The 23470-nt window shown below is 39.0% G+C and overlaps 2 protein-coding genes across 3 annotated transcripts; one reads left to right on the forward strand and one right to left on the reverse strand.

Moving 5' to 3' along the window:
* Positions 1-373: 373 nt before the first annotated feature.
* LOC130163249 (E3 ubiquitin-protein ligase TRIM39-like) lies at positions 374-2932 on the reverse strand. Its single transcript, XM_056367269.1, has 2 exons — positions 2577-2932; positions 374-2448 (listed from the first exon to the last, which is right to left on the reverse strand). Exon 2 carries the CDS (start codon positions 2444-2446, stop codon positions 827-829), a length of 1620 nt encoding a protein of 539 aa, XP_056223244.1. The 5' UTR covers positions 2447-2448; positions 2577-2932; the 3' UTR covers positions 374-826.
* A 3938-nt stretch (positions 2933-6870) lies between these two features.
* tspan11 (tetraspanin 11) lies at positions 6871-22960 on the forward strand. Of its 2 annotated transcripts, XM_056367273.1 has the most exons (9): positions 6871-7027; positions 9570-9677; positions 11405-11596; positions 13771-13845; positions 15555-15659; positions 16149-16307; positions 16744-16830; positions 17985-18106; positions 19792-22960. In XM_056367273.1, exons 2-8 carry the CDS (start codon positions 9591-9593, stop codon positions 18060-18062), a joined length of 783 nt encoding a protein of 260 aa, XP_056223248.1. In that variant the 5' UTR covers positions 6871-7027; positions 9570-9590; the 3' UTR covers positions 18063-18106; positions 19792-22960. The 2 variants fall into 2 exon arrangements, with proteins under 2 accessions (XP_056223248.1, XP_056223249.1); XM_056367274.1 differs by lacking the exon at positions 17985-18106.
* The last annotated feature ends 510 nt before the right edge of the window (positions 22961-23470 follow it).

Raw genomic sequence — 23470 nt, forward strand, 5'->3', positions numbered from 1 at the left:
CACACACACACACACACACACACACACACACACACACAGAGAAATCAGTGTGGGGGCAGAAGCACATAGGCAGGAGTCGGGAGTAAAAGAAGTGGGCAGACTACTATTGACTGACAATGCTGATACCATGACAAAGATGTGAGAAACAATTCTGTTGAATTACGTTGTAAATCTTTGTAAATCTAAATAGTTAAAAACTGCTAGGAGCCAAGACTCGTTTTTCTATGGCGGTACTGGACTGCCTTTAAATTGTCCTACATCTCATACTGTTGCATTTTCATGAATTATAACCACATTTTATATTCAAGAGGTTTTCAGATGCCACAAGGTTAATATTGTGACCAAGCTTCTAGGTAGGAATTACACAACAAAATCAATCTGGATGTGTAGTTTATTCAGCCCCACTTGTCAAATGCACAACTGCTCTTCATTCCACACCACTGTGAATTACAAGTAAATATTTCAACAATTAAAATGTGCATATAATTAAACAACACACAAGCAACAAAATACCTTGACAAATTAAAGCTACATTACCTTATGACTTTGATAACCTTATCCATTGTAATTTAACAGGAAGACACAATACTATTGTACAACACTAGTATCATTACTTCACATCTAACTTAACAGAACTGATGATGTAATATCATTTCTTTTGAATATCCATGCATATATTAGACAATATTTTTCCATATTAAAGAGGCCAATGTCATGTAACATTTGGCAGTTGCTGTTAATACTTTAAGGAAAGATTTTGAGTGTAGTAATGGAGACCAATTTTAATTTCCATGTGAACCCTAAAGGAGGACCAAAAAGAACAAAACTAGTATGGTTGAGGTACAGGTGTTATAATGAGAGGGGCAGAGTTTCCACTGTCATTATTCCCAGGGAAAAAGTATGGATAAAGTTTCTCTGTGAAATGGCAGCCAGTGAAAGAATACACATGTGATTTAGAATCTACATCATAGAAAGAAACCACTCCCTCATTATAGTCCACAAAGATGCCCACCTTCTGAAGCTTTTCTTTCAGTGTGATTGTAGCAGTGTTTTGAGATGCTGTATATTTGCCCTCATTCAACCCAAAGGTCAAAAAACCATCTTTAACTGACAGCTTTGCGTCTCCTGTTCTATCAACAGACTCCTTGACCACTCCAACAATCCACAAAGTCTTTCCTTTCACCTGCACCTCAAAGTAAAACTTCCCAGTTGTGAATCCCTCCTTTGCCAAAACCTCTGGAAACTTTTTAAATCTCTTTGGATTGTCGGGAAGTTCCAGTTCGGTGTCTTCATCTGCGACCTGTTTTCCATCTTGACTTATGACAAGTGAGCAATGAGCTGTGTCAGGGTCAAGAGTCACGTCCACTGCATGTTCTCTCATTCTTTTCATTTTGATCTCAGGAAGCTTTTCCATGATTTCATCAACTCTTTGTTTCAGCAGAGCCACAGCTCCTCTCACTGCCTCAAAAGACAGGTAATACTGAAGTCCAATGTTGGTGCAGTCCTTGTTTAAAGGTGAGCTCAGGGTTGGGAAGCTCTGGAGAAAATGATGGTGATCCTCCGACTGTGACAGCAGCTCCAGCTGGCTACTTCTGCTTTTGAGCTCAGTCATTTCCATCCTCAGTTCTTTGAGAAAAGCTTCACCTTTTTGCTTCGTTGCTCTGTGCCTCTCCTCAATCACCTCAACAAGCTCGGCATGGCTTCTTTGAATGGAGCGTATCAAGTCAGTGAACACCTGCATGCTGGCTTCTTTCTCCTTGTCAGTTTCTATCTGGCAGGCATTCAGTGAGTTTTCAATCTCAGCTATCTTCTCAGACCGGGATTGGATCAGCTTTTGGATATTTGCCATTGCCTCATCTTTTTTTGTCATCACCGTTTCATATTCTTCCTCGAGTGGGACAACATAGTGACTCTTGTGATCGGTTCTGAGACACAAGACACAAATACAGGCCTGGTCATCCCTACAGTACAGTTCTGTTATCTTGTTGTGCGTCTTGCACATCTTATCATCAAGATTCCTCACTGGGTCTAACAATATGTGGCTCTTGAGACCAGCAACTCTCTGATGTGGCTCAAGGTGCGTTTCACAGAAAGAAGTAAGGCACATCAGGCAAGATTTCACGGCTTTCTCCTTTATCTCAGAGCAGATATCACAAAGAACGTCTACTGCAAGTTGTGGGTCTGGAGATGAGGCTTTGACTTGAACTAACTTCTTAAACTCACCTGCTAACTCGGACACCATAGTGTTGACTTGGAGTTTAGGTCTTGTGGAAAATGTCCTTTTGCACAATGGACACAGGTAAGTGTCACTGTTGTCCCAGTACTTGTGGATACATGCACGGCAAAAGTTGTGTCCACACGGCGTTGAGACTGGCTCAGTAAACACATCCAGACAGATAGAACACAGGAACCTCTCCTCTGACAACAGATTGCTGGCAGCCGCCATATCTGGACAAGAACCAAGCCGAAATACAATTTTAACGACTCATATAATTAAACTCAATGGGCTGGATAATGTGTTATATTTTTACTTTACTTTAACACGTGTAGCAAGAAACAGGAAGAATTGAATTTACCTGTAAAGTTGCACGTTTTAAAAGTGGATGCTTAAAACGGACAAACAAATTGTTCGAGAGTTACCACATTCAGTTTCGTTTAAGCACGTCGACGTCGCTAAGAGCCCCGCCCCTACCGTTCCTTTATTATACACTTCCTGGTAAAGTTAACTCTTTCGATTCCATTCACTGTGGCGCCCCCAATGTGCTCAATATGATACAAAAAAATAATCTTGTAAAATTTATAAATAAAACAATACTTTATGGAATTATTTGAGAAATTATCAAAACTCAACGGAAGCCGAAAACGGCCATGCCCCTTTTTTATTTTTGCACTGTTTTTTTTTCTTTTTTTGGCACTATTTTCTCGTTATAACGACTTATTATTTCGTTATCTCGATATAACAAAGATCGTTTTCTCGAAATAACCAATGAATTATTTCGTTATCTCGATATAACGAAGGTCAGGTGTGATGATTGTGTGCTGGACTGGACCGGGGCATCCTCATTTCAGCGCACGAGCTGCCACCGGCTGCTCCAGCTAAGGTAACGTTAACGTTACATTTATTTAACCGGATGTTATGTGTACGCTACGGAATCCGAGAACGGCCATGCCCCTTTTGAGGATGGTCCGATCCAGCACACAATCATCACACCTGGCCTTCGTTATATCGAGATAACGAAATAATTAATTTGTTATCACGAGATAACGATCTTTGTTATATCGAGATAACGAAATAATAAGTCGTTATAACGAGAAAACAGTGCAAAAAAAGAAAAAAACAGTGCAAAAATAAAAAAGGGGCATGGCCGTCCTCGGCTTCCGTAAAACTCAACTCATTATTATGAGATTATATTTGCTCCACCACATTTTCATAATTATTGGAGTTCTGTTTTATTTCCTAAGACTTTTGAAAAAATACCTTTTAGAATAAATATCCAATAAAATTTAGTTACTATGAAAATGAATGATGAAATACCATTTCACAAGAAGTTGAGTTGTAATGATTTCTTCAAAATTTTCACAAGAATAATGTATTCATATGATTATTTATTTCATAATGTCTTTTCCTTTGATTGAATGATAATGTGGTCCCATATCTAGCAAGAGTGTTGGTATTTGTAAAATTAAAGATACACATTTATGTTTTATTCTTGCCAAAATCATCCACAATTACTATTTTAGCCTACAACTAATTGATACATATCCTACAATTAGTCTTGATACTGTATATTTAGTCTTGATACTGTATATTGATTTTTTTTATAATGAATATGAATGAATATTTTCTCTCAACTTTCATGTTATTTCATGAGATGAAAGAAGAAATTTGACAAAAAAGTATCTAGCAGCCAGCTCTGACTGGAACTGTTCATAGCACAGCAAGTGATGCTAAATGCAAACATTAGCATGCTAACATGTTCACACTGACAATGTTAATGCTTATATTAGCAGATATGTTTACCACATACACTATCGTCATTTACCGTGTTAGCATGCTAACAAACGCTAATCAGCACCGAACACAAATTAGGTCGACAGGTGATGATGATGAGTTATGTTGTATAGTTTTTCAGGTATTTGGAGATAAACCCAAGTATTGGATGGATAAAATTTTCACCTAGTGATGGTGCAAGATGAAAAGTAAGGGATCATAAAATTATTACAACTCATCCTGAGAGAGACAGAAATGCCTCTAGCAAGTTTCATGGCAATGCATCTAACTGTTGATGAGATTTTTCATTCAAAACAACAAACGTGAACCTCATCGTGGTGTTAGAGGAAAAGTTACAGCATCCTTACAGGCATTAAGATTTCTTCTCTGGGAAAAACGAATGTGTGTACAAAATTTCATGACAGTCCACAGATGTTGGGATATTTCTGTCTGGCCCAAAGTGCTAAAAAGCAGGGCTGAGATGTGGTCTGTGAAGGCATAGTTAGTGTCTGGTGCACACACCCGTTCAATTCTTAGCTCAGAAAAGTCAGACTCCACTTGCCAAATATAGAATTTGATAAGATTCTTGCAGCCTGTTATCTCTTTTCAGATGTTATACCTGTTATCCACCTGAATTGTGCTACTGTGTTGTCATCTCTGCTTTACTTAGTCAAACTAGCACTGAGCTGTTGAGGCGTTGAAGAGGCCATTCTCTCATGTGGCTACCAGGTGAGTCTGACCACAAGAGGTCAGGCACAACAAGCAGGAGCTGAGTGGCACTTTGTTCAGTTGCTATTTTACTAGGAGCTGAACCTGTGGTCTGTACAAAACTACTGATTTTACTATGGAAACAAAATAGTATTATTTCCCTGTGTAATTTAGTCTGATTCGTCATTTAGGCTAATTAAAAAAAAAATCTGATCATTATTTTAATTTTCTCTATTTATCATTAAATTCACTAAACTTATCTGAGCACAGTTTCACAAACATGTTAAAACTTGGCAAATATACATAACTCTGCATTAGCAAGTGTGGAGGTCTTAAAGTCCTTCTGTTGTTTTTAATCACTATTTTTACACACCGACCTCTTTTCACTTTGTCACTGATACAGTCACGCTTGTTATACACCCCTGCACACCATATTTGCTTTCTCCTTAACCGTTTGTGTTTGACATGCATGCTCAGTCATGCCCTATTCCTACCCTCTTGTGAGAGAAAGCATTAGAGGGCTTAGCAGGGTACAAAGCATGGTAGGCAATATAGTAACTAGCAGAATGAAACTGTGCACAGAGAGACTGGATGGGTAAATTAACTGGCTTTAGGGGAAACCACATATGTTTTACTCCATCATGTGTCACCTATACAAATATGAGAAAATGGAAAACAGTCATGCTCCAAATTCCTAGCCATTTAATGATAATTTACTGTAGTTTTTTTTTTTTAATTTTTTTTTTTTTATATACGTTCTGGTTGGATGAAGTTTATTCGGAGAAAACTTGACCTGATGGATGACATCCTCTGCTAAGTAATGTTGTTTTGGTAGACTGACTGTCGTCAGTGCAGGTGACCACTGCAGCGTTCCTCCCCCTGCAGCCATCATCTATTCCTAATGGCTTGCAAGCTTATTGAATTACTGCAGTGGAAAAATAGGCAAATACATAATGAAGAATCTGTATTGGTCAAAGAGGACGTCTTGCTGTGATGAAAAAATGTCACATTGGGCAGGGTGGTGAAACATCAGAGAGACAAGGACCAGGCCTTTCCCTTACTTTATTTAGAAGATATTAATGGCTTTTATGTCATGGATATGGTTATACACAGATACCCCAAGAACTACATTTATATTTTATTAAAGTTTGGTGATCTTATTTCCCATTGACTTTTATCTAATCTAATATAATCTTTTACGCATTTCTTGTATAAAGTTTGTGGGTTTTGTGTATGGTAGCATTTCCTTGATGAGTAAATGCGTCTTGCATAAAAAAACAAAAACAAAACAAGTCTAGACAATCAAATCAATGTTCATCAGCTCACTGCTGAAATACCAAATTACCATCTTTCCCTCTGGGGTCACATACATGCTCTGCTCAGTCATTTTGTAGTCTACTTTACATAATGAAGAGCAATTTCAAAATTAATTGTTAGTCTTACTGGCTTGACTGGAATTCATAATGAGATGTATCCAAGTCAATGATAAGGGCTCTAGTACATTTATAAATAGACATTAGTTTATGTACAAACTGGCCTTGCAAAAAAAAAGGCTATACAGTAAGTTTGAGCCTTTGTTCACTGCAGCCTGTGCTCTTTTCCCCTCTGTCTTTTATCTCTGTTTATTCATGTACACCTCAGCCTGAAATTCTTCAGGGGGTATGTGGTTACATTGTAACCAAGGTTGTGCTGTCAATAGCAGGGTGGTATTCAGCCTGTGGTGGTGGAGCAAGGTAGCAGCTCCAGTTCCTTCTCTGTCACTCCCTATTGTGACTCTTTCCTCAAGTTCACACTGGTGCTGCCTTCAAGGACCGTTAGAAATGTTTATTTGGATATGGGTTGGATGAATGATTAAAATGGAACTCATTGTACTTTTTTAGTTAATAATATATTGTAACTTGTATTTGTATTAATTGTATTTTGTGGTGTTTCTATCTATCTATATGTCTGGAGATTGCAGACTGAAAATAGATAGTAGCTAAATCTGGAACATCTAATCTTTTTGAATGAGATTAATTTGCAGCCTACTTACTCCTTGGCAAATACATCTAATAAGAAAAAATATATAGATAGTTATATTTGAAGCACAAAATACTGCTTGCGTTCTATGACTTGATTCCTTTCTGTTAGGTTGTTATTTGAGTGTTCAATAACATCGAAAATACGGGCTGCACTCAAAGGCAGCATCCGCAGAAACGTGCTGTCGGACACCCTGAAAGCAACAAGCTTGACTGGACCAAACGCTCCTTACTGCAGTGCCCTGCTCTCAGCACTTTGACGGGAATAGCAACAAAACGAGGTTATTCATCCTCACGAAACGTTGGTCTGGTGAGTATGTTCTCGGTTACAAGACGAAAATGTTAGTTTATCGATGTAACAATGAGATAATACGGTTAAACTTTGTCCTGCTCATCAACGTCGCAGGTGGAGGGATGTTTTTTTCAGGATGCTCGAGCGTACACCCCGTCCTGCATAAGGGGGCAAGAAAGTTTGTCTAGAACCGTAAGGGACACATTTTCCCTTGATGTATGCGTTTCTTGTGACGCTGAAGGACACCTGCATTGGTCAAAGTCCAACATTTCCGAGGCAGGTCATATCATTCTTAGAAGAAACCACGTTAGTATGTAATTAACGTTACCAGTCAACGCATCCGGACGGGCAACGGTCATTTAACAAGCGTGGGAGGCCTTGTTACGAATAATAAACTACTAGCTTAGGTGCTGTAAATCACTAACTAGGCTATTAAGTGTTAAAACGACTACATTTAAACAGTTAATTATAAAACAGCAGGACATTTCCGGCCAGTGTGAGAGCTCGTTAAAAGTCTTGTTTGCTTTCTAAGTGGCAGAACGTTAGCTAGTAGTGAATTTTGTTTGGCGCATTAATATTTTAAATTGCGTTGAGTACTGTCACAGATGTTTTAATCAGGTGAGGCCAGGGCAGGAACTTCCCTGTAACTGTCATATATTCACCCCAACAATGTATTAGTGTCAAGTCCTGTGCAACACTGCAATTTTTTATTTAAATTCTTCTACAATGTTTTCTCTGGTCGAAATGCTGTAGGACTGATAATCTGCATGGTTTGAGGTCCTAGCATGGAGTAGTTATTACAATAACTTTATAGGGATGGTTTACCCAAATTACAACAATCAAATAACTAGTCCTGTCTAGATAGCTTATTTTTATGTGCCAAGGTCTTAAAAGTGTCTGAGGTTTCTGCTTTCCACCCAGGCACAATGCAGTTTCCCTTGGGTGCTCACTCAAAAATCAACAGGGCCCCTGGATAATCCACATAATGCTCTGAACAGTAAAATGTGAACTACTTTTTCTTGAAGAAACAGTGTACCTGTGGATCTTCTGGATACTTAATGGAGAGATACAACAACTTCCATTGTACCTGGGAGAAGGCAGGGAAAGCATCTAAAATCTTGGGCAAATAAAACCAAAATTCAGTGTATGAAAAGAAGACACTAGAGTTAAGTGTAGCAAACCCACTACCATTTTTAAGGTGTGGTTGGTTAATCTGAAATCTTTCTTCCCAAGCAAATGATTAATCCAACCCTTTACTCAGAAAAATACTATCCATTCTTACTGTTACAGACATGTATATGAATCCTCGGCCACAGTAGCGGCATCATTTCCTGTGGTGCTATCCACTGAAGGACACTGTAGATCAATGTTATGGGACTAAGTGCCTCTCACCCCATGGCCTTTAATTTACAGAACAGAAACTGCAAGATCAATTAAGGCTCAGAGGTTTATGGTCTGTTCAGGGGTATGAATTATTTAAAGATGTGGTTTGTTGATACAACGAGGAGATAACAGTCAAAACTTGGATGCTGCATCAATGAACAACTAGTAAGATGAACCCCGGTGGACACCTTGATAATACAAGTATAGCAGAAGGAGATTCAATTATAAAGTAGTGTAAATTAAAAGTTTGAAGTTGCAGTGTAGTAAGAGAAATATAACATTAACTTTTAATTGATGATGATTGAGGTTTTCTCAGTCATACCCAAATGCCTTTTGAGAATGCTACCAGACAGTAGTGTGTGATCAGATCGGAGTTGTGTGCAGATAGGAGTTAAATATGAAGAATACTTGAGCAGTCTTATAATTTGTAGCTTATTTGACTAGGTTAAGGATGCAAACCATAAATGCTCAAAAATGACTTTTGGGATGTTGCTTTTATTTTGACATTTGATAAGCAGCTGTATCACTTTGGTAAACATTTTATGTAGAGCTGTCAAAAGTCACAATAAGCTGAGCCTTGACATGAAAAACTTTATTTTGCCTGACTAATTTTGGACAGCTGCAGTTACCTGCTGCAAATCTTTTATTCCATTTAATTTTAATTTTCCTTTCCCTCGGATAAAGACGATGGTATGTGGGGTTGCAGAGGCAAAACTTGAGGACATTCTGAAGGAAAAGATTTCAACTATATATTGACTTTTCATTTGTGGTCAGATAAGCAGTACAAAGTAGTTATTTGTTTTTCACACACTCTTTTAAATTGATAGATTACTTTGTAACCAGCTGGTTTATAAATTTTGTATGAGATCCACAGTTCCATTTGCAATGTATTTACCGTTTTGTGTTGCTAGTGTCATGACATTTTGCTATTGAGGGGAAACATGAGGTCAGCCAGAGAAGTGTGATGCTTGTCATTCATCTACAGTCTTGCGGCATCAAATTCTGTTACATCTGAAGCAATATTTTTTGTGATTTTTACTGAGCAGTATTTTGAATTAACAAAATCTAATTTTTTAATTGCAACAGCGTTTTAAGCTTGAATCCCCATATATTGCTGCAAAATGTATATTTCCCATAATCTCTTTTTGTATTGAGGAAAACAAATCTGTACTTACAGAAGTGAACTGGAGGAAGGAAGATGTCAGCTGTTTATAAAGATGAACAGGAGGACTGGTTGACGGTGTGTCTAAAGTACCTGCTCTTTGTTTTCAACTTTCTCTTCTGGGTAAGTACCAGCAAGTAGGAAATCATCTTTCTAAGCAACTTGCACTCTCAAAAACCCTACAGGAAAAACCCTTACAATAATTTCATGTTGTCATATATGCAGTTGCATACTTACTTGCAATCTGCTGCTCAAACAATATTAAACAACCTCTCTTGACAGCCTGTGTATTGAGATGCATTGAGAGGTGTACTTACTGTACTTATCTCTATTTTTAACATAGAGATAAATACAGCAAGCTTAATTAGAGCTGGTTAGTGAATGGAAATGATAATTTTGTACTTAAAGACGCAGGGAAAAAACGCTTTAATGCTCCTTTAAAACTGCAGGCAGAGATACATTAGAGAGATGGAGCCATGCAGAAACAGGGAGAGGATTAAGGAGAGTTCTGACTCTGAAAAGGCTGAGCTATGGACTTGGCCCAAAGTGAGTCATAGATTATTTAGGGCTTGTCAGTGTACAATGGGGAACAGTGTATCAAACCTGCTCTCTGGCACTGCACTTTACGATACTGCAGTTTGCTGCTAAAATGGTACGCACTTACAGCTACTGTGCAGAGTGTCTGGGGTCACTTTGAAACATTTTCAAAGTCTGAGGCAGAGTTAAAGAGAAGACTGTGAGCAGAGAGACAAATCTGTATGTGGGAGAGGTTAAAGAGAGAAAAAGGATCAAGCTTTATCTTCAGGCTTGGGTTAATGCTCTGTCATCACCTTAAACCTCATCTCTTGAGGAAATATATTGTGTCCCTCTCCTCATCGGCCTGCAGGATAACTAATATAACTAACTATAGCTACTTATTTTTTTACCTAAAATTTTTCTTCAACTACCAATTCTGCTATGTACATCATATTTATGTAAGCTAACATGTCACAAAAAAGGTCCCCAGCCATTTTATTATCAGTTTATTATAATTCAGTTGGACTTAGTCATCTTACTAGTTAAACATAAAAGGAAAGTCCTGAATGTGCTATAGTTTGGGAAAAGTCATCTCCCACAAGACCCAATATATATATCCATTGGTGCCTCCCTGGTTGGACATGTTGTTGTGAATAAGAGGATCTTGCTTTTGATGGAAAGGGGTGGGAGGATGAAGGGGGCAGACTCTCTGAGGCATTTCCTATCCGCCTGACTGTGAACCTGATGAGATGAGAGGAACAGATTTGGACGCCACCCTGGGTTTGTTATCCAGGATTGTTTGTCAGGAAGTGGTCATTATGCCATGGCTCGACCTCTGGAGTCCCACTGCTCCTATGACTGTTATTCTTTATGCCTGGCTGCTTCTCTCTGTTTCTCTCTTTTCTATTGCCTCTCTTTTCTTTCTGCGCTCGTTTTTCACTCCTTTTCACTGTCTTCTCATGTTGTTGCTTTTTCATATCTGTGACTCATCTAATAGGGTTGAACTCTCTTCCTAGTTGTCACTTCCTGGCCTGTAAAGTCCTATACTTTTTGGTCTTTTGTCTGTCTTCAAGACTGAATTGACATGGCACTCAGTGTTTTCACAGTATTTCCTTTCTCTGTTTGAGTCATCTGTATTGCCTCTGTCCCTGTTTTATGATTCATACCTTTTCACTTTCGCTTTTATTATGGCTTTTATCATGTCTTTTCATCTTGTTGTCTTCTCTGAAACCTTTTGCTTTACACCCATATCAGTTTTACAGTATCTCTTTCCTTATATTCTAATATCTTTCTAACCCCACCACTTCCTCCCTCCTTCTCCACTTCTCTTCCAGGTGGGTGGAGCTGCTGTTTTGGGTGTTGGAATCTGGACACTAGTGGAGAAGAGTGACTACTTGAGTCTGCTGGCGTCCAGCACTTTTGCTGTCTCGGCATACATCCTAATCCTGGCTGGCGGCCTGGTGGTGGTTACAGGCTTCTTGGGGTGTTGTGCTGTCATCCGGGAACAGAGAAGCTGTCTGTCCACGGTGAGAGTGCAAGAGTGCTTATTTAAAATCTTCAAGTGTTTTATGCCTTTACAAAAATTTAGTTTCCACACAAATGTTATTGCTAAATGGGTAACAATTTAAGATTTGTCATTCAAAGGAGTGTAGTTTTCTCTGAAAAGGCCTAAATGCAGGAAACAGTTACTTCTAAAACCCCCTTACTGAAACTAAGTAGTCACACTGTAACTGAACGGTGACCAGAAGATGCATTTTTACTGAGAAGCTATGAGATGTGAGTGTATGAGGGAAACTTAATCAACTCAACTGTGCCTTGGTCAAGAGCAATCTAGGCTGAGGACTCAATTATCATATCACCCTGTTATTTGGTGACATGACTTGAAATTTACACCATGACATATTATCCATTTTCATTATCATTTATCTCTAATAATGAAAATTATTATTATTAAAATTATATAAATGAAATGGCTTGTTGACAAAAAATGAATCTACTGTTTTGTACTAAGAAACAACAGGTGCAACAGTGGACCTCAATCAAACTGCAACTTTGGAATTAATAGAATAATTAATATATAAAAAGGAAAATGTTTTCCAAAGAATTTAAATTTATTTTTTGTTTTCTGAGATGGTCCTGGAGCCTGTCACTATTATCCAACATGTTTGTTTTCACCTTACTCACCTGTAAACAGCCGCTCCATTTTCTGCATTTCATTCTCTGCTCAACTACGTAACAAATATGCAACAACATCACATGGAAATCATCCATGCTCTCCTTGGTCTAAGGTTTATCACTGAATGCTGACAAATGACTCTATGACAGGACCCGTACTGTCCTCATTATTTCACAGAGACAGGTCCCAATGGGAGAGAAGCAGGCTGGAGGTGAACTTTCACTGCCGCAGGACTATTTATAGGTCTATCTATCTACTGTTGATGGATAGAGCAATAGGAGAGAGAAAGGGTCTTGCAGGAGTTAAGAAGTGGATCTGTAGATAATTTGGAGTCTGGTGCATTTTGGTTGAATACCAAGTATTGATGGGCTATTTATAGATTAGTTTTGGGAGATTAATGAGTGATGCCAGTGCATGCGTGCGTGTGTGTGTGTGTGTTTCTGTGTGTGAAGAAGGAGTGAAGTTAGCATTTTGTGTGGGCAGCAGATACACAGTGACTGGAGTGTTTTTTGAAATCTTGTAACCAAGAGATACAGAGCAGGCTGTGTTTCTGCATGACATAACTGTGATGACAGCAAAACAGAAGAGAACATTTGCTTAAGTGTTGTCAATATTAATTCAGTGAGATGATTTCTCCCCTGCAGCTGTTTATTTGACTAGTAGTGTGCCATCGCTTTGTTTCTTGCATCGCGCAGGGTATATAGTAGCATCTGCCCCGCTGTAATGGTCTTGATTGAAACAGTGCTGGTGCAGCTGTCAAACTGTTGTGTCCTGCTCTGCGACAGGTGGGCCTAATTAGTTTTGTGTGTGTGCATTATGTGTAGGGTGTATGGACCATTGTCTGAACAATGAAAAGTTTCTGCCTGCTTTATTTTAGTCCGGGAAAGCTGCAGTTTTAATCTTGCTCATTCTGCAACAGTCCGTCAGAGCACTCTAAATGTGTAGGCGATGTGTTCCATACACACTTTACATAACCATGCTCTGTATTTCCCTACGTACAATAGTGCTTATTATTGACAATGAAGCTTACAATAGGAACCACCAGTGTTTAACTGCTGAAGTATTGATTTCTAGTTTTAGTTGATTGTTGGTTGTATTAATGAAGAATACAAATGAATGATTGTGCTGTGTTGCTGGTTAATATTTAAATCACTTTAATTTAGTTTTTGCCAAGAATTTTGAAAGATTTTGAAGTTAATGATACATAATGGAACTAGTTTCAAGCAGCTTGGAGAGCTCCTTAAAAATGCCGGAGAGAAATCTGATGCTACAGTCTGTCAAATAGCTTTCAAGTTGTCTCTTTTTGTGCAACAGTGTCATCTGTGTGAGAAGTGACAGATGCAGCACAATGACAGTTGATAGAAGTTTTTATTGAGCCGTCACAAGTGTGAGCAACTTCCTCAGATGAGTTGGCACAGGCGACAACTGTGCTGATGTGTGAAATGTAGGATGAATTGAAGTCTTGTGTCTAATTTATTGAATTACTCCCTTCCTTTCTCTCTCTGTCCTCCCTCTCTTTTGCAGTATTTCTTCTGCCTGCTGTTCATCTTCTTGATTGAACTGGTGGCTGGAGTACTTGCTTATGTATACTACCAGAGGGTAAGTGGTCGCTGCTTATCATTTACTTGTAGTTAAGTGGGGATCTACTAAGAAGATCCAAATTGCCAATGCAAGTTCAGTAGTTACTGTGCTGGTTGCTTTTCCAGTAGCAGACAGAATGAAGGATGTAGACAGGTAACAGTGAGGGCTGAAACAATGTTTTAATTGCCTTTTGGGTTTGAGTGTTACAGATTGTGTTGACTCTCTGGGTGCACGATGAAGAGCAGCACTTTCTGCAAAACAGCTACTGCTCTGCATGGAAGAAAATGTTGAATATATTTAACTGTCAAGAGTGTGTGTGTATGAATAACTGTCCGGTGCTTTAGCCACCTCTTGCATTTAGCTTGAACCTTTCAGGGCAACAACTGATATGGTGAGAAGGGAGACCCTGTACAAGATCAGTGACTTTAAGCATTGACTTTGGTTAAATGTCCCTACCAAGTAATGAAATGAAAACAGCATTTCCCTACAGAAATGTAAGTATCATTATATACTTTTGATCCTGTTATAATGTCGATACAGTTTGAGATTTTCTTCTTCAGGGAAGTGTTAACTTAATAACTTTTCAGAAAGCCTCTCTGTGATAATTTTTCTTTTTCTTCGTGACTGAATTCAGAAACAGTAGCAATGCAGGAACACAGACTTCAGGTCATCATTACATACCCTGAGGATATCAGCAGTTCAGTTTAAATCTTGTTAATCCTGTTGTGCCGTGTGCATCAAAATTCATGTTTATGAACACCGTTTCTTGTCTTAGCTTATGTGACCCATTTGGGATTTAAGTGCAATATCTGGCCTCATTTCTCTTTTTTGTCCTATGTGGAAATATTTCCCAGAAGTCTTTGTTCTGTCTCATAGGACATGGGTGATGATGAGTCATGGAGAATCTACAGTAGATTTTTAAGCTTTACTTTTTGCTGTCCTTTTATGTGTCTGTGAGGTTTCACTGTTTACCACCTGATCTGAGCGGTAGCTTCGGTGTCTGGAGTTTATCTAACGCAAAGGTCTCAGGATCTTGTTATCTTACGAACATCTGCCTGTCAGTCAGCTAGGACTGCAAAGAGCACCACGCTATCTGCGGGCAAGCTCAGAGATTTATTATAATGGAAAAGGGTTCAGCACAGGGTAGAATCACTTTAAGATAAGGGCTCTCATCCTCTCTCCGTTTCTTTTTCACTCTCCTGTGTGTGTGTGTGGATGCACATCAACATATGCACTCATCAAAGGCTGTATTTAAAGTCTATTTTTTGCAGTGAGTTGTTCCTCTTTCTTTTCAATCACAGTACTTGCAGAGGCCTGGGAGTTGCTACCTGTCTATCATCACCACCACTGTCTATCACCTCAGCACTGTCACACCTTAGTCATTGCTCCTACATAATTGTCTACATGTCCGCCCTCCCCCTTCTCAAGCTTGTGTTATACTTTCCCCATTTGCAAGTATGCGAGGGTCCGCATAATGTAAATGTTATCATTGGAAAATGCGCAGATGTCCGTGTACCCAATTTGTTGTAACTGCCCAGACTGTCTTTGAGGCCACTACTGCAAGGGCACCAACTATGCATGCGCTCCTCCAGAAGTATAATAACTATGCGTCCGTGGTGTCTGCAGCTGTTAGTGTGTGTGAGGTCTCAATTATACTCCCTTGCGGATGCACATACAGTCTCTCACTTTCAGTCTGTACTGTCTATCTCTGTGTTCCTCATTTTCAGCTGAGTGAGGAGCTGAAGCAGCATCTCAACCAGACTATGACAGAGAACTATGCCCAGCCCGGGAAGGAGGACATCACATTAGCTGTGGACAGACTACAACAGGATGTATGGACTATGTTTGCAAAAGCCTCTGAGGTTTAGTTTATATAAGATTATAAGATGCACTTTTCTTCAGCAAGCATTGTCAGGTATCACCAGGCTTTGTTATAAATTTATTTTCCATGACTCATTTGGCAGCTACCATATTTGAAGGAGTTTTAAAGTATGTTTATACCCAGTAGAAGGAATTGCTAGTAGCTCTATGTTATCTATTGGGGTTTGCGCAAAGTATTGTTCCAGAAATGTCTAGTGAAATAGCCAGAGCTACAGTAATTTTGTGTAAGTGCCTGTAAGGAAGGCAGCATCATTTTCTATAGTTGCAGGAATTGTCTCATGTTTACAGAATACTGATTTGAGGAAGGAAGGGATTTGAGCCAAATAGATTAATAGAGTTATAGAATTAATTAGAGTTAAATGATAAAAAGAAGGGGAGGGAGGGATTTATTTATTTATAATGAAACCAAACACTTCATTCTCTTCTTTCTGATTTTGCAGTTCAAGTGCTGTGGCAGCAACAACTCCCATGATTGGATAGTGAGTGTGTACATCTCGTCAAAGCAGGCAGAAGAGAGAATTGTGCCTGACAGCTGCTGTAAAACCATCACCCCTCACTGCGGCAAGAGAGACCACCCCTCTAACATCTACAAGGTGGAGGTCAGTGGACTAAACATTTTGAGTGCTTATCCATGCTTCACATGTGAAGTTTTTTCACCTTCTTGTGTCAAACACTTCAGTTCCCCTTCTTATCACTTACAGTACACTACCTGCATCATGTGCAAAAGTATGAACCCTCAGAATTACACATGCTGTGGATAATGACTATAACCACGTAGTGTTTGTATCATAGGTCTGAGATGAAAAAATGTCTACTTTTGTCACTTTTAGACATTACTGTTTATCTGTATCATCTACTATGTTTGTGCACTTCCCCTTATAAAATAGTATTAAAAAAAATAGGTAAAGTGGTCTGAAAATGTACTTTAGATAAATAAGCTGCTAAACCCACATGTTCCCTGAAGCATGTCTTGATTGCTCAAGGGTGTGTTTATTGTCCGTTAAGATTTGTAACTGTCATCCTTTGACTCTGCAGGGTGGATGCATCACTAAGCTGGAGCAGTTTCTGGCAGACCACCTGTTGGTCATTGGTGCTGTGGGAATAGGAGTAGCCTGTCTGCAGGTAAGTAAGATACTATATGTAGTTCAGACGGTGTTTGCAGGAGCAGAATACAATTCTGCTGTTTTCATCTAAGCCCAATTATTATTTTATCAAAAAACGAGACAGTGCCTTTACCTTTGTTGATCGAAACCTTACAAAACCCAGACAGATGGGTTTCTGTCTTTCCTTTTTTGAAAATGTACCATCGCAGGTCAACAACGGCTAAATGGACAGTTCTTTTCATCTCAACCTAGTCTCTCAGTCACCATTATCTAATTTTATTCATTCCTGTTATTTGATTTGTCCCAGACTCATGTGGAGGGGCTTTTAAGCCTTACAGCCTAAGGAGGCATACAGGGGTGCTTTTTTTTCCAATTTTGTGCTGCCTGACAGCCCTCTAAAGCTGTGCCACCTCTTTGTAAATTAACTTGAGGGAAACCTGAGACCAATTTTTTCCACTGGTTCTTGTCAGACTGATATTCCCTTTATGCCCACCATTTCCCATGCAGACAAGGGAATTGAGAATAAAACCATATGTCCTGCTGACAGAAGGCCGGGATTTCTGTGCTGTAATAATCAGGGCTTGCAACAACATAAAAATATCACTATTCACGTGATCTCTGTGATGCTTAAGATTGTTGACAAGGGAATTAAGGAATACAGCTTGCCATTACCTGTATCAGTAATGTATGAATATTTTTTTCTCATCCTCAAATTGCCTGAAGGGATAATACACATGTAAAGGGGGTGCTGAATATATAAACCATACCTAGAGAAATGCATAAAAAATCAACTTTGATTAAGTGTGATTTAACATTTTTCAGTCCGCCATGTTTGTTTTCTTTCTGTACTGGAGGGTTGCTGTATGTCTTGTCTTTGTCAACTGAACCAGTCTGTCTTAATCTTGATATACTGTCCTGTCTCTAGTAACTTTTTCACTCACTGAACCAAAGTAGATTTGTTGAGATCCATGTTAAATCAAACTAGTTGTAGTTTTAATCTCTTTTACATTTATGTTTTTTGTACCACATTAACCTGTCTTTGGTACGTTGTACTGTATGTCTTTTTGTCTGTGTGTGTGTGTGTGTGTGTGTGTGTGTGTGTGTGTGTGTGTGTGTGTGTGTGTGTGTGTGTGTGCGTGTGTGTATGTGCGTGCATGCATGCTGTCACTGTAGCTGGCTGGGGCAGCCATGACAGCCTGCTTTATCTATATGCTCTATAAAGAAGAGGAAGAGGACTTCGGTACATTGTGATTTAGCTCTAGAGCTTTTGTGGTTTAATCAACTGAAGAGACAAGGTTGGAGGGCATTGTGGAAATTTGGTATCTTACTGCATGTTTGTCCTTGTGTGACTGTCTGCTGTGTATTCCATGTGAAATATGTGGGCTACATGTATACTAAATGAACATTTATGTTCTTTCATGATCTTTGCTGAGTGTGAAGCATGCAGCTTGCCTGGCTTTGGCTGTATATTGCAGATTGTTGCTCTGCATGTTGTGATAATGGGCTGATATGGCTGATAAGTACATAATGACTTGAGAAAGGTCAAACATCAACAACAAACATCATCAGAATGTCTTGATTAATCAAAATTTAACTGCATCTCGTCAATGATGTGGTTAGCAACGAGAAAAGAAAAACACGGTGACGCATGTATTTACAGAATATACAAAGGTTTTGTGATATATTCCTATTGGCAGATTCACTTTAAATTCAACTCTTATCATCAGGCTTCAATATATTTTTTTAGTAAGGTGGTAACTAGGTGTATAGATTGAGATGGATGTGGAATGCAATTTTTAGACAGTTCTGTCTTATTCTGATATTTGGTGTCATTTGGTAGCAGCACTACTAAGCAGCCTACCTCTATTCACCACACTTAACATTACATTTCTAAAGCATTGGTGGTGTTGCTATAGTTATTTGCAATCTAAAAATAGACTACCCAGAGTTTCTTTTGGCCACATAATGAAATATATTTCTTTACATTATTCCATCCTTTTTCATTGCTCAAGTATCAGTTACCTCAGTCTTCTCAAATTAGGCTTCAAAAAAACAAAAAGCAGGGAGGCTGTTTTTGTCACTTTTTGTTCTCATGTCAGCATCCTCAGAGCCAAAATGTCAGTCTTCCTCTGCTCCTACGTATCCATCACTGGAGGAGAATGGGGAAAAAAGTTGCCTGAAGAGAGATTGTGATGAGTCAATATAGAATGCTGACTAGCTCGATAAGGCTTTCTCAGAGGGCTTTTAGAGACTCAAAGACTGAATCTGGGCACTTGACTGTATATTCGTCAAGCCCAGCAGGCCCAGTGGCTTAGGTCAATATTTTTTCCTCCTGTTCTTCCTTAATTTTTGGACCTTTTCTTTCGTAGCGTATAGTTTAGTGCTTCTGTCAATTGTGTCTCACAGATTCTGTAAGGTTTTACATGCATCCATGTGCTTACTTTAGTGCCCTACAGTTTTGTTTAATGGGACCACATGTTGGAATACCATTGAGGTGTTAAAAACAGTTTTTCTTTAAATTTTTTAGAATGTACTTTTTTACATTGGCACCAACTGAAGTATGGAGTTACATGGTTGGAACCCTTTTTGATTCCACAGTCCTGCAATTCAAATTTTTCATAATGATGTAATCAGGTATTCACTCTAATCCCTAATTTCAGTAGTATTCATGTATTACAGTATTGTCAACAGATTATTTGGATTTAGTTTTAAAACGGAATACTTAGATAAATGTTTATGAATTAATCTGCTTTTTGACCCCAGCTGAAGTGCTTTATTTTAAATTTGCTTGGACAAGCTTGTGCACACGTGTTCCTGCAATAATGGCTGCTTGAGTCCTGACATCCCCATAGTAACCACCTACATACTTTCCAGCGGTCTCTAACCCCATCACCTTTAACCCCTCTCTATCAATTCAAGCTTCCTGCAGTCCTCCATGGTGACTGAGCAGCACTCCTGACTTAACACTTCCTGTTTTCAGATCTGTGGGATGGTGTTCACCTGCTGTTTATACAGAAGGATCAAGATGGACCCTTACTGAGCAGACCTGGCCCCCAACACACCACCTTCAACAGGCAGTTGGAGCAATGACCTACTGAAACTTAACTTCAACCTCTGATTTTTGAACTCTGACCTGGTGATCTACGCCAAATGCTCAGACATGTTTCAGGTCACCTACATTGCAGTCAGAAACTAACTGTGCCATTGAACAGCCAGGCTGATCTTTGGTTCCCTCTGTACAGTATTAGACTGAAGTTATAATGTTGTTCAATCCAGGCTTATACATTCCTGATACCTGACGGAGATCTAGGCTTCCTGGAGCATCATGTCTGGTTGCATCATTGCCTTGGCTGAGATGCATGCTTTCGTTTGAGCAGGACTGAAGAAAGGGCAGTCCTTACTCATATTGCATTCTACTCAACTAATGATGATGCAAATTGATTTATCATGTTTTCACTATGCAGAATTATATAATAGGGTTTTCTGGCCATTCCAGTGCTTAAGTAAGCTGAGTGAGAGCACCATGTACACTGGTGTCACTGATCATAGGTAACTTACAGTTGTATATTTTATAAACACAATGTGCCTCTTTCACAATTCTGCTGATAAATGATTATGTATTAATTCTGCACCTGGAATCTTTAAAGAGAGCTGGTAATACACTGTGATAAACAGCAGCAAAGGAAATATAGTTTACTAGCTTTATTTTTGTAGTTATTTCTGTATTACTGACAATAGCACTAAACTTTGAACTGTATTATGGTTGAGATTAACTGATCAATACTGGTAATATTTAAGTGAATGGCTATGAACATTAGGACATTTCCAGACAGCTCAATAACAAAAACTGAAAGTCATTTTGGTTTCTAGATTCCTGAATTTTTGACTCCACCTAGTGGCCGTCAATGAGCATATACTCTACTAAGTGCTGTATTATTACCATGTGCTGCACATTCGTTCTAATACCATATTATGAAATTCTGAATTTATGATATATAAAAAGGAGATATTTATCTTGATGTGTGATGCTAATGTATGCATTTCATATGGTAATTTTAACATGAACACATTTCACTCTCTGTGAATATAAGATTTATTTCCACACTTTCCTGAACACACTGAGGTTTCATTCCCTGCAGTGAAGAAGTTGACCTTTGTATGAGCCAAAGAAAGCAGGGACTATATTGTTTTCACTGCCCAATCTATCTCTCCATTCCTTTTGCCAAAGCTATTACATATCGACACCCTCTTAAAATAATGGCCTAAGTCATTTTTTCAGGTTTTTCAGGAAACACAAAAAACTCAACAAAAGAGTCACACTTTTGACATAGGCCATTATACAACCGGGGGTAGAATTGCATGTTCCCCTCAACTGAGGATTCAGGCGATTTTACCAGAGGTGGCCAGCATCATGAGGGGGTGATTTAGGCAAAAAAAACATTTTTGTCAAAACATGACTTAGGCCATTATTTTAGGAAGGTGACGATATGGAACAATGAGTAGCCTTGTTGCCACTATACTGTAGAGGTGAAAGGTCTCGGATTGTCTGTTGTGGAATATAAAATAATAATATTTACTCTCTGGATGTAGATGTTTCTGTCCTAGACCAAAAAGTGAAAATCTTAATCCCTTTCAAGAACATGTCACAGTTGCCATGACTCAGTTCTTTGTGAAGGTCCTCGTAGGATTTGTTTTTTTTCCTGATTGACATCTCAATGAAGGTTGTTAATGTATGTAGATGGTTGATGATGAGTTAATGATATAACACTGGCATGTGCTCCAACTACTGATTGTGCTATTCAAAATATTGATATGAACCTCATAAATAAACGATGAATATTGTTGCATTAAGAAATTGCATTGTGTAAATGAAAGAGAAATATTTGGTGTCGTTTTAGACAGGCAGCTACGATCCAGTGATTGCTGTTTGGCGCTCTTCAGTTGATGAGATGATGATCATTATGGGCATTATGTCGAGTTGAGTCAGTTCATCTATATAGACCAGAGTGACTGCTTTGTCCTAGAAGGCTATATACAGTTTTTTCATGCATACGACATCTTTCCATAGATTAATATACAGTAAATCGAAATCTCACATTTTTCCATACTGAATCAAAAAAATGTTTTATCTGGCATTTATAAATGGGTGCCAAAATGGACGTACTGTACACTTCCAGGAAAGTATGTGCAGTATTTGTAGAGGTGCTTTAGGCTGCTTTTCAACCAAAGGCCTCAGGATGCTGGTTCCAGAAATGCTCGTGATACACTCAATCAATAGGAAATCCCTCAACTTCTCCCTGGAAATACAAAGTCAGCACTACTTTTCCACAACACATTAAAGTCTCTCTGTGTAAGGGCAATGTCAATTGGAGTAGTCAACCACTAGAGGGAGACAAAGCTTTTCCTTTTGCAGTGGCACAGTCCTCATCCTATCGGCGTGAAATAATCCTGCTGCTTTGATAAAACCTACCCAACGGGGCCAGTTCAGTCTCACCCACCACTTAGTAATATTCCAAAATAATAGAGGATGGAGTTAATGTTTTGTTTTGTCATACTTTTTGCCCGACTCAATGTGTTTGACATAATCTGCACGTTTCTTGTGTGTAAAACATGATTAAATCTCAAACATAGTTGATGAAGATAGACCCAAATCTTAACCTGCTCCTTGCTGCAGTAGACAAGCTGGAGAAGCACAATTCAGAAAGACCATTGTACTGATTCATGTTGTCTATTTTTCATGAACCGTGCCTGTTTATCTAAACGCGCTTCATGTCCAGTTTGCTCTTCATAATGGTACAAGCTATACTCCGCCTCAGTTTCACGCAGAGCTTTGCAAATCTGTCTTGTTGCATTTCCTCTGTGTACACTGGAAAAGCAGCTTGTATAAATCTTTCCAGATAATGTGAGCTGGAGTGAGAGCTCAGGTCGATGTTGTTCACTTTATCATGTAATGTGTGGGCTTTGTTGAGAGAACACTGGGAAAACACTTGTTACGTGTGGGGTCTCCCACAAATCTGCTTTGGAAAATCTTGTAGGGTTCCCAGCTCAAACCACATTGATTCAGGATTCGTTGTTAGTGCAGTTCTGTGTGGTTTTAGGGTCTTGTTTAGGCAAAGTCTCCATATATTAAACACTGCCATGCACATGGATTGTTTGCGCATTACTGTTTGTGCTATATTGTTGCCATATGACCTAACTATTTGTCTTTGAAGCATGACTTTTCCCTTTTTCTTTGTTTTCCCTCGGCTCCAGATTACTTACAAGACACTGTGTCGGTTCAGAGCGATCTATCATTGTCACCCATTTAGGAAAAAGGGCACAAAGTTTTAAGAGTTTGGATGTTCTCCAACATTTTGGCTTCATTTGGCCAATAGGGTCTGTCAGTCCCTTTGTCTTCATCAGCTATAGGAGGATGGCTCTCATTTCCTGCAGATGTCACACACACACACACACACACACACACACACACACTGATGCAGAGCGAGGGCACACTGATACTGACAAGATAAAAACACAAACACACAACTTAGAGGCTGTACACATTAGCATGCGGTCTACACCCTTTGCCAGAAGAGACCCATGAGGGAGAATTGGGAGCAGCTGGAGATTCACCACTCCCACGTGTTGAAGCCTCTTTGCATCACAAGCACACACACACA

The sequence above is a fragment of the Seriola aureovittata genome, chromosome 22, assembly GCF_021018895.1.
Source record: "Seriola aureovittata isolate HTS-2021-v1 ecotype China chromosome 22, ASM2101889v1, whole genome shotgun sequence".
Lineage (NCBI taxonomy): Eukaryota > Metazoa > Chordata > Actinopteri > Carangiformes > Carangidae > Seriola > Seriola aureovittata.

What these genes read in the sequence shown, in the direction of transcription:
- LOC130163249 (XM_056367269.1), bottom strand. Translation starts at nt 2,446, where the DNA reads ATGGCGGCTGCCAGCAATCTGTTGTCAGAGGAGAGGTTCCTGTGTTCT.
- tspan11 (XM_056367273.1), top strand. Translation starts at nt 9,591, where the DNA reads ATGTCAGCTGTTTATAAAGATGAACAGGAGGACTGGTTGACGGTGTGT. An exon ending in TTTTCAACTTTCTCTTCTGG is followed by an intron (nt 9,678 to 11,404) that starts GTAAGTACCAGC and finishes CTTCTCTTCCAG; the next exon opens with GTGGGTGGAGCTGCTGTTTT. An exon ending in AGAGAAGCTGTCTGTCCACG is followed by an intron (nt 11,597 to 13,770) that starts GTGAGAGTGCAA and finishes TCTCTTTTGCAG; the next exon opens with TATTTCTTCTGCCTGCTGTT.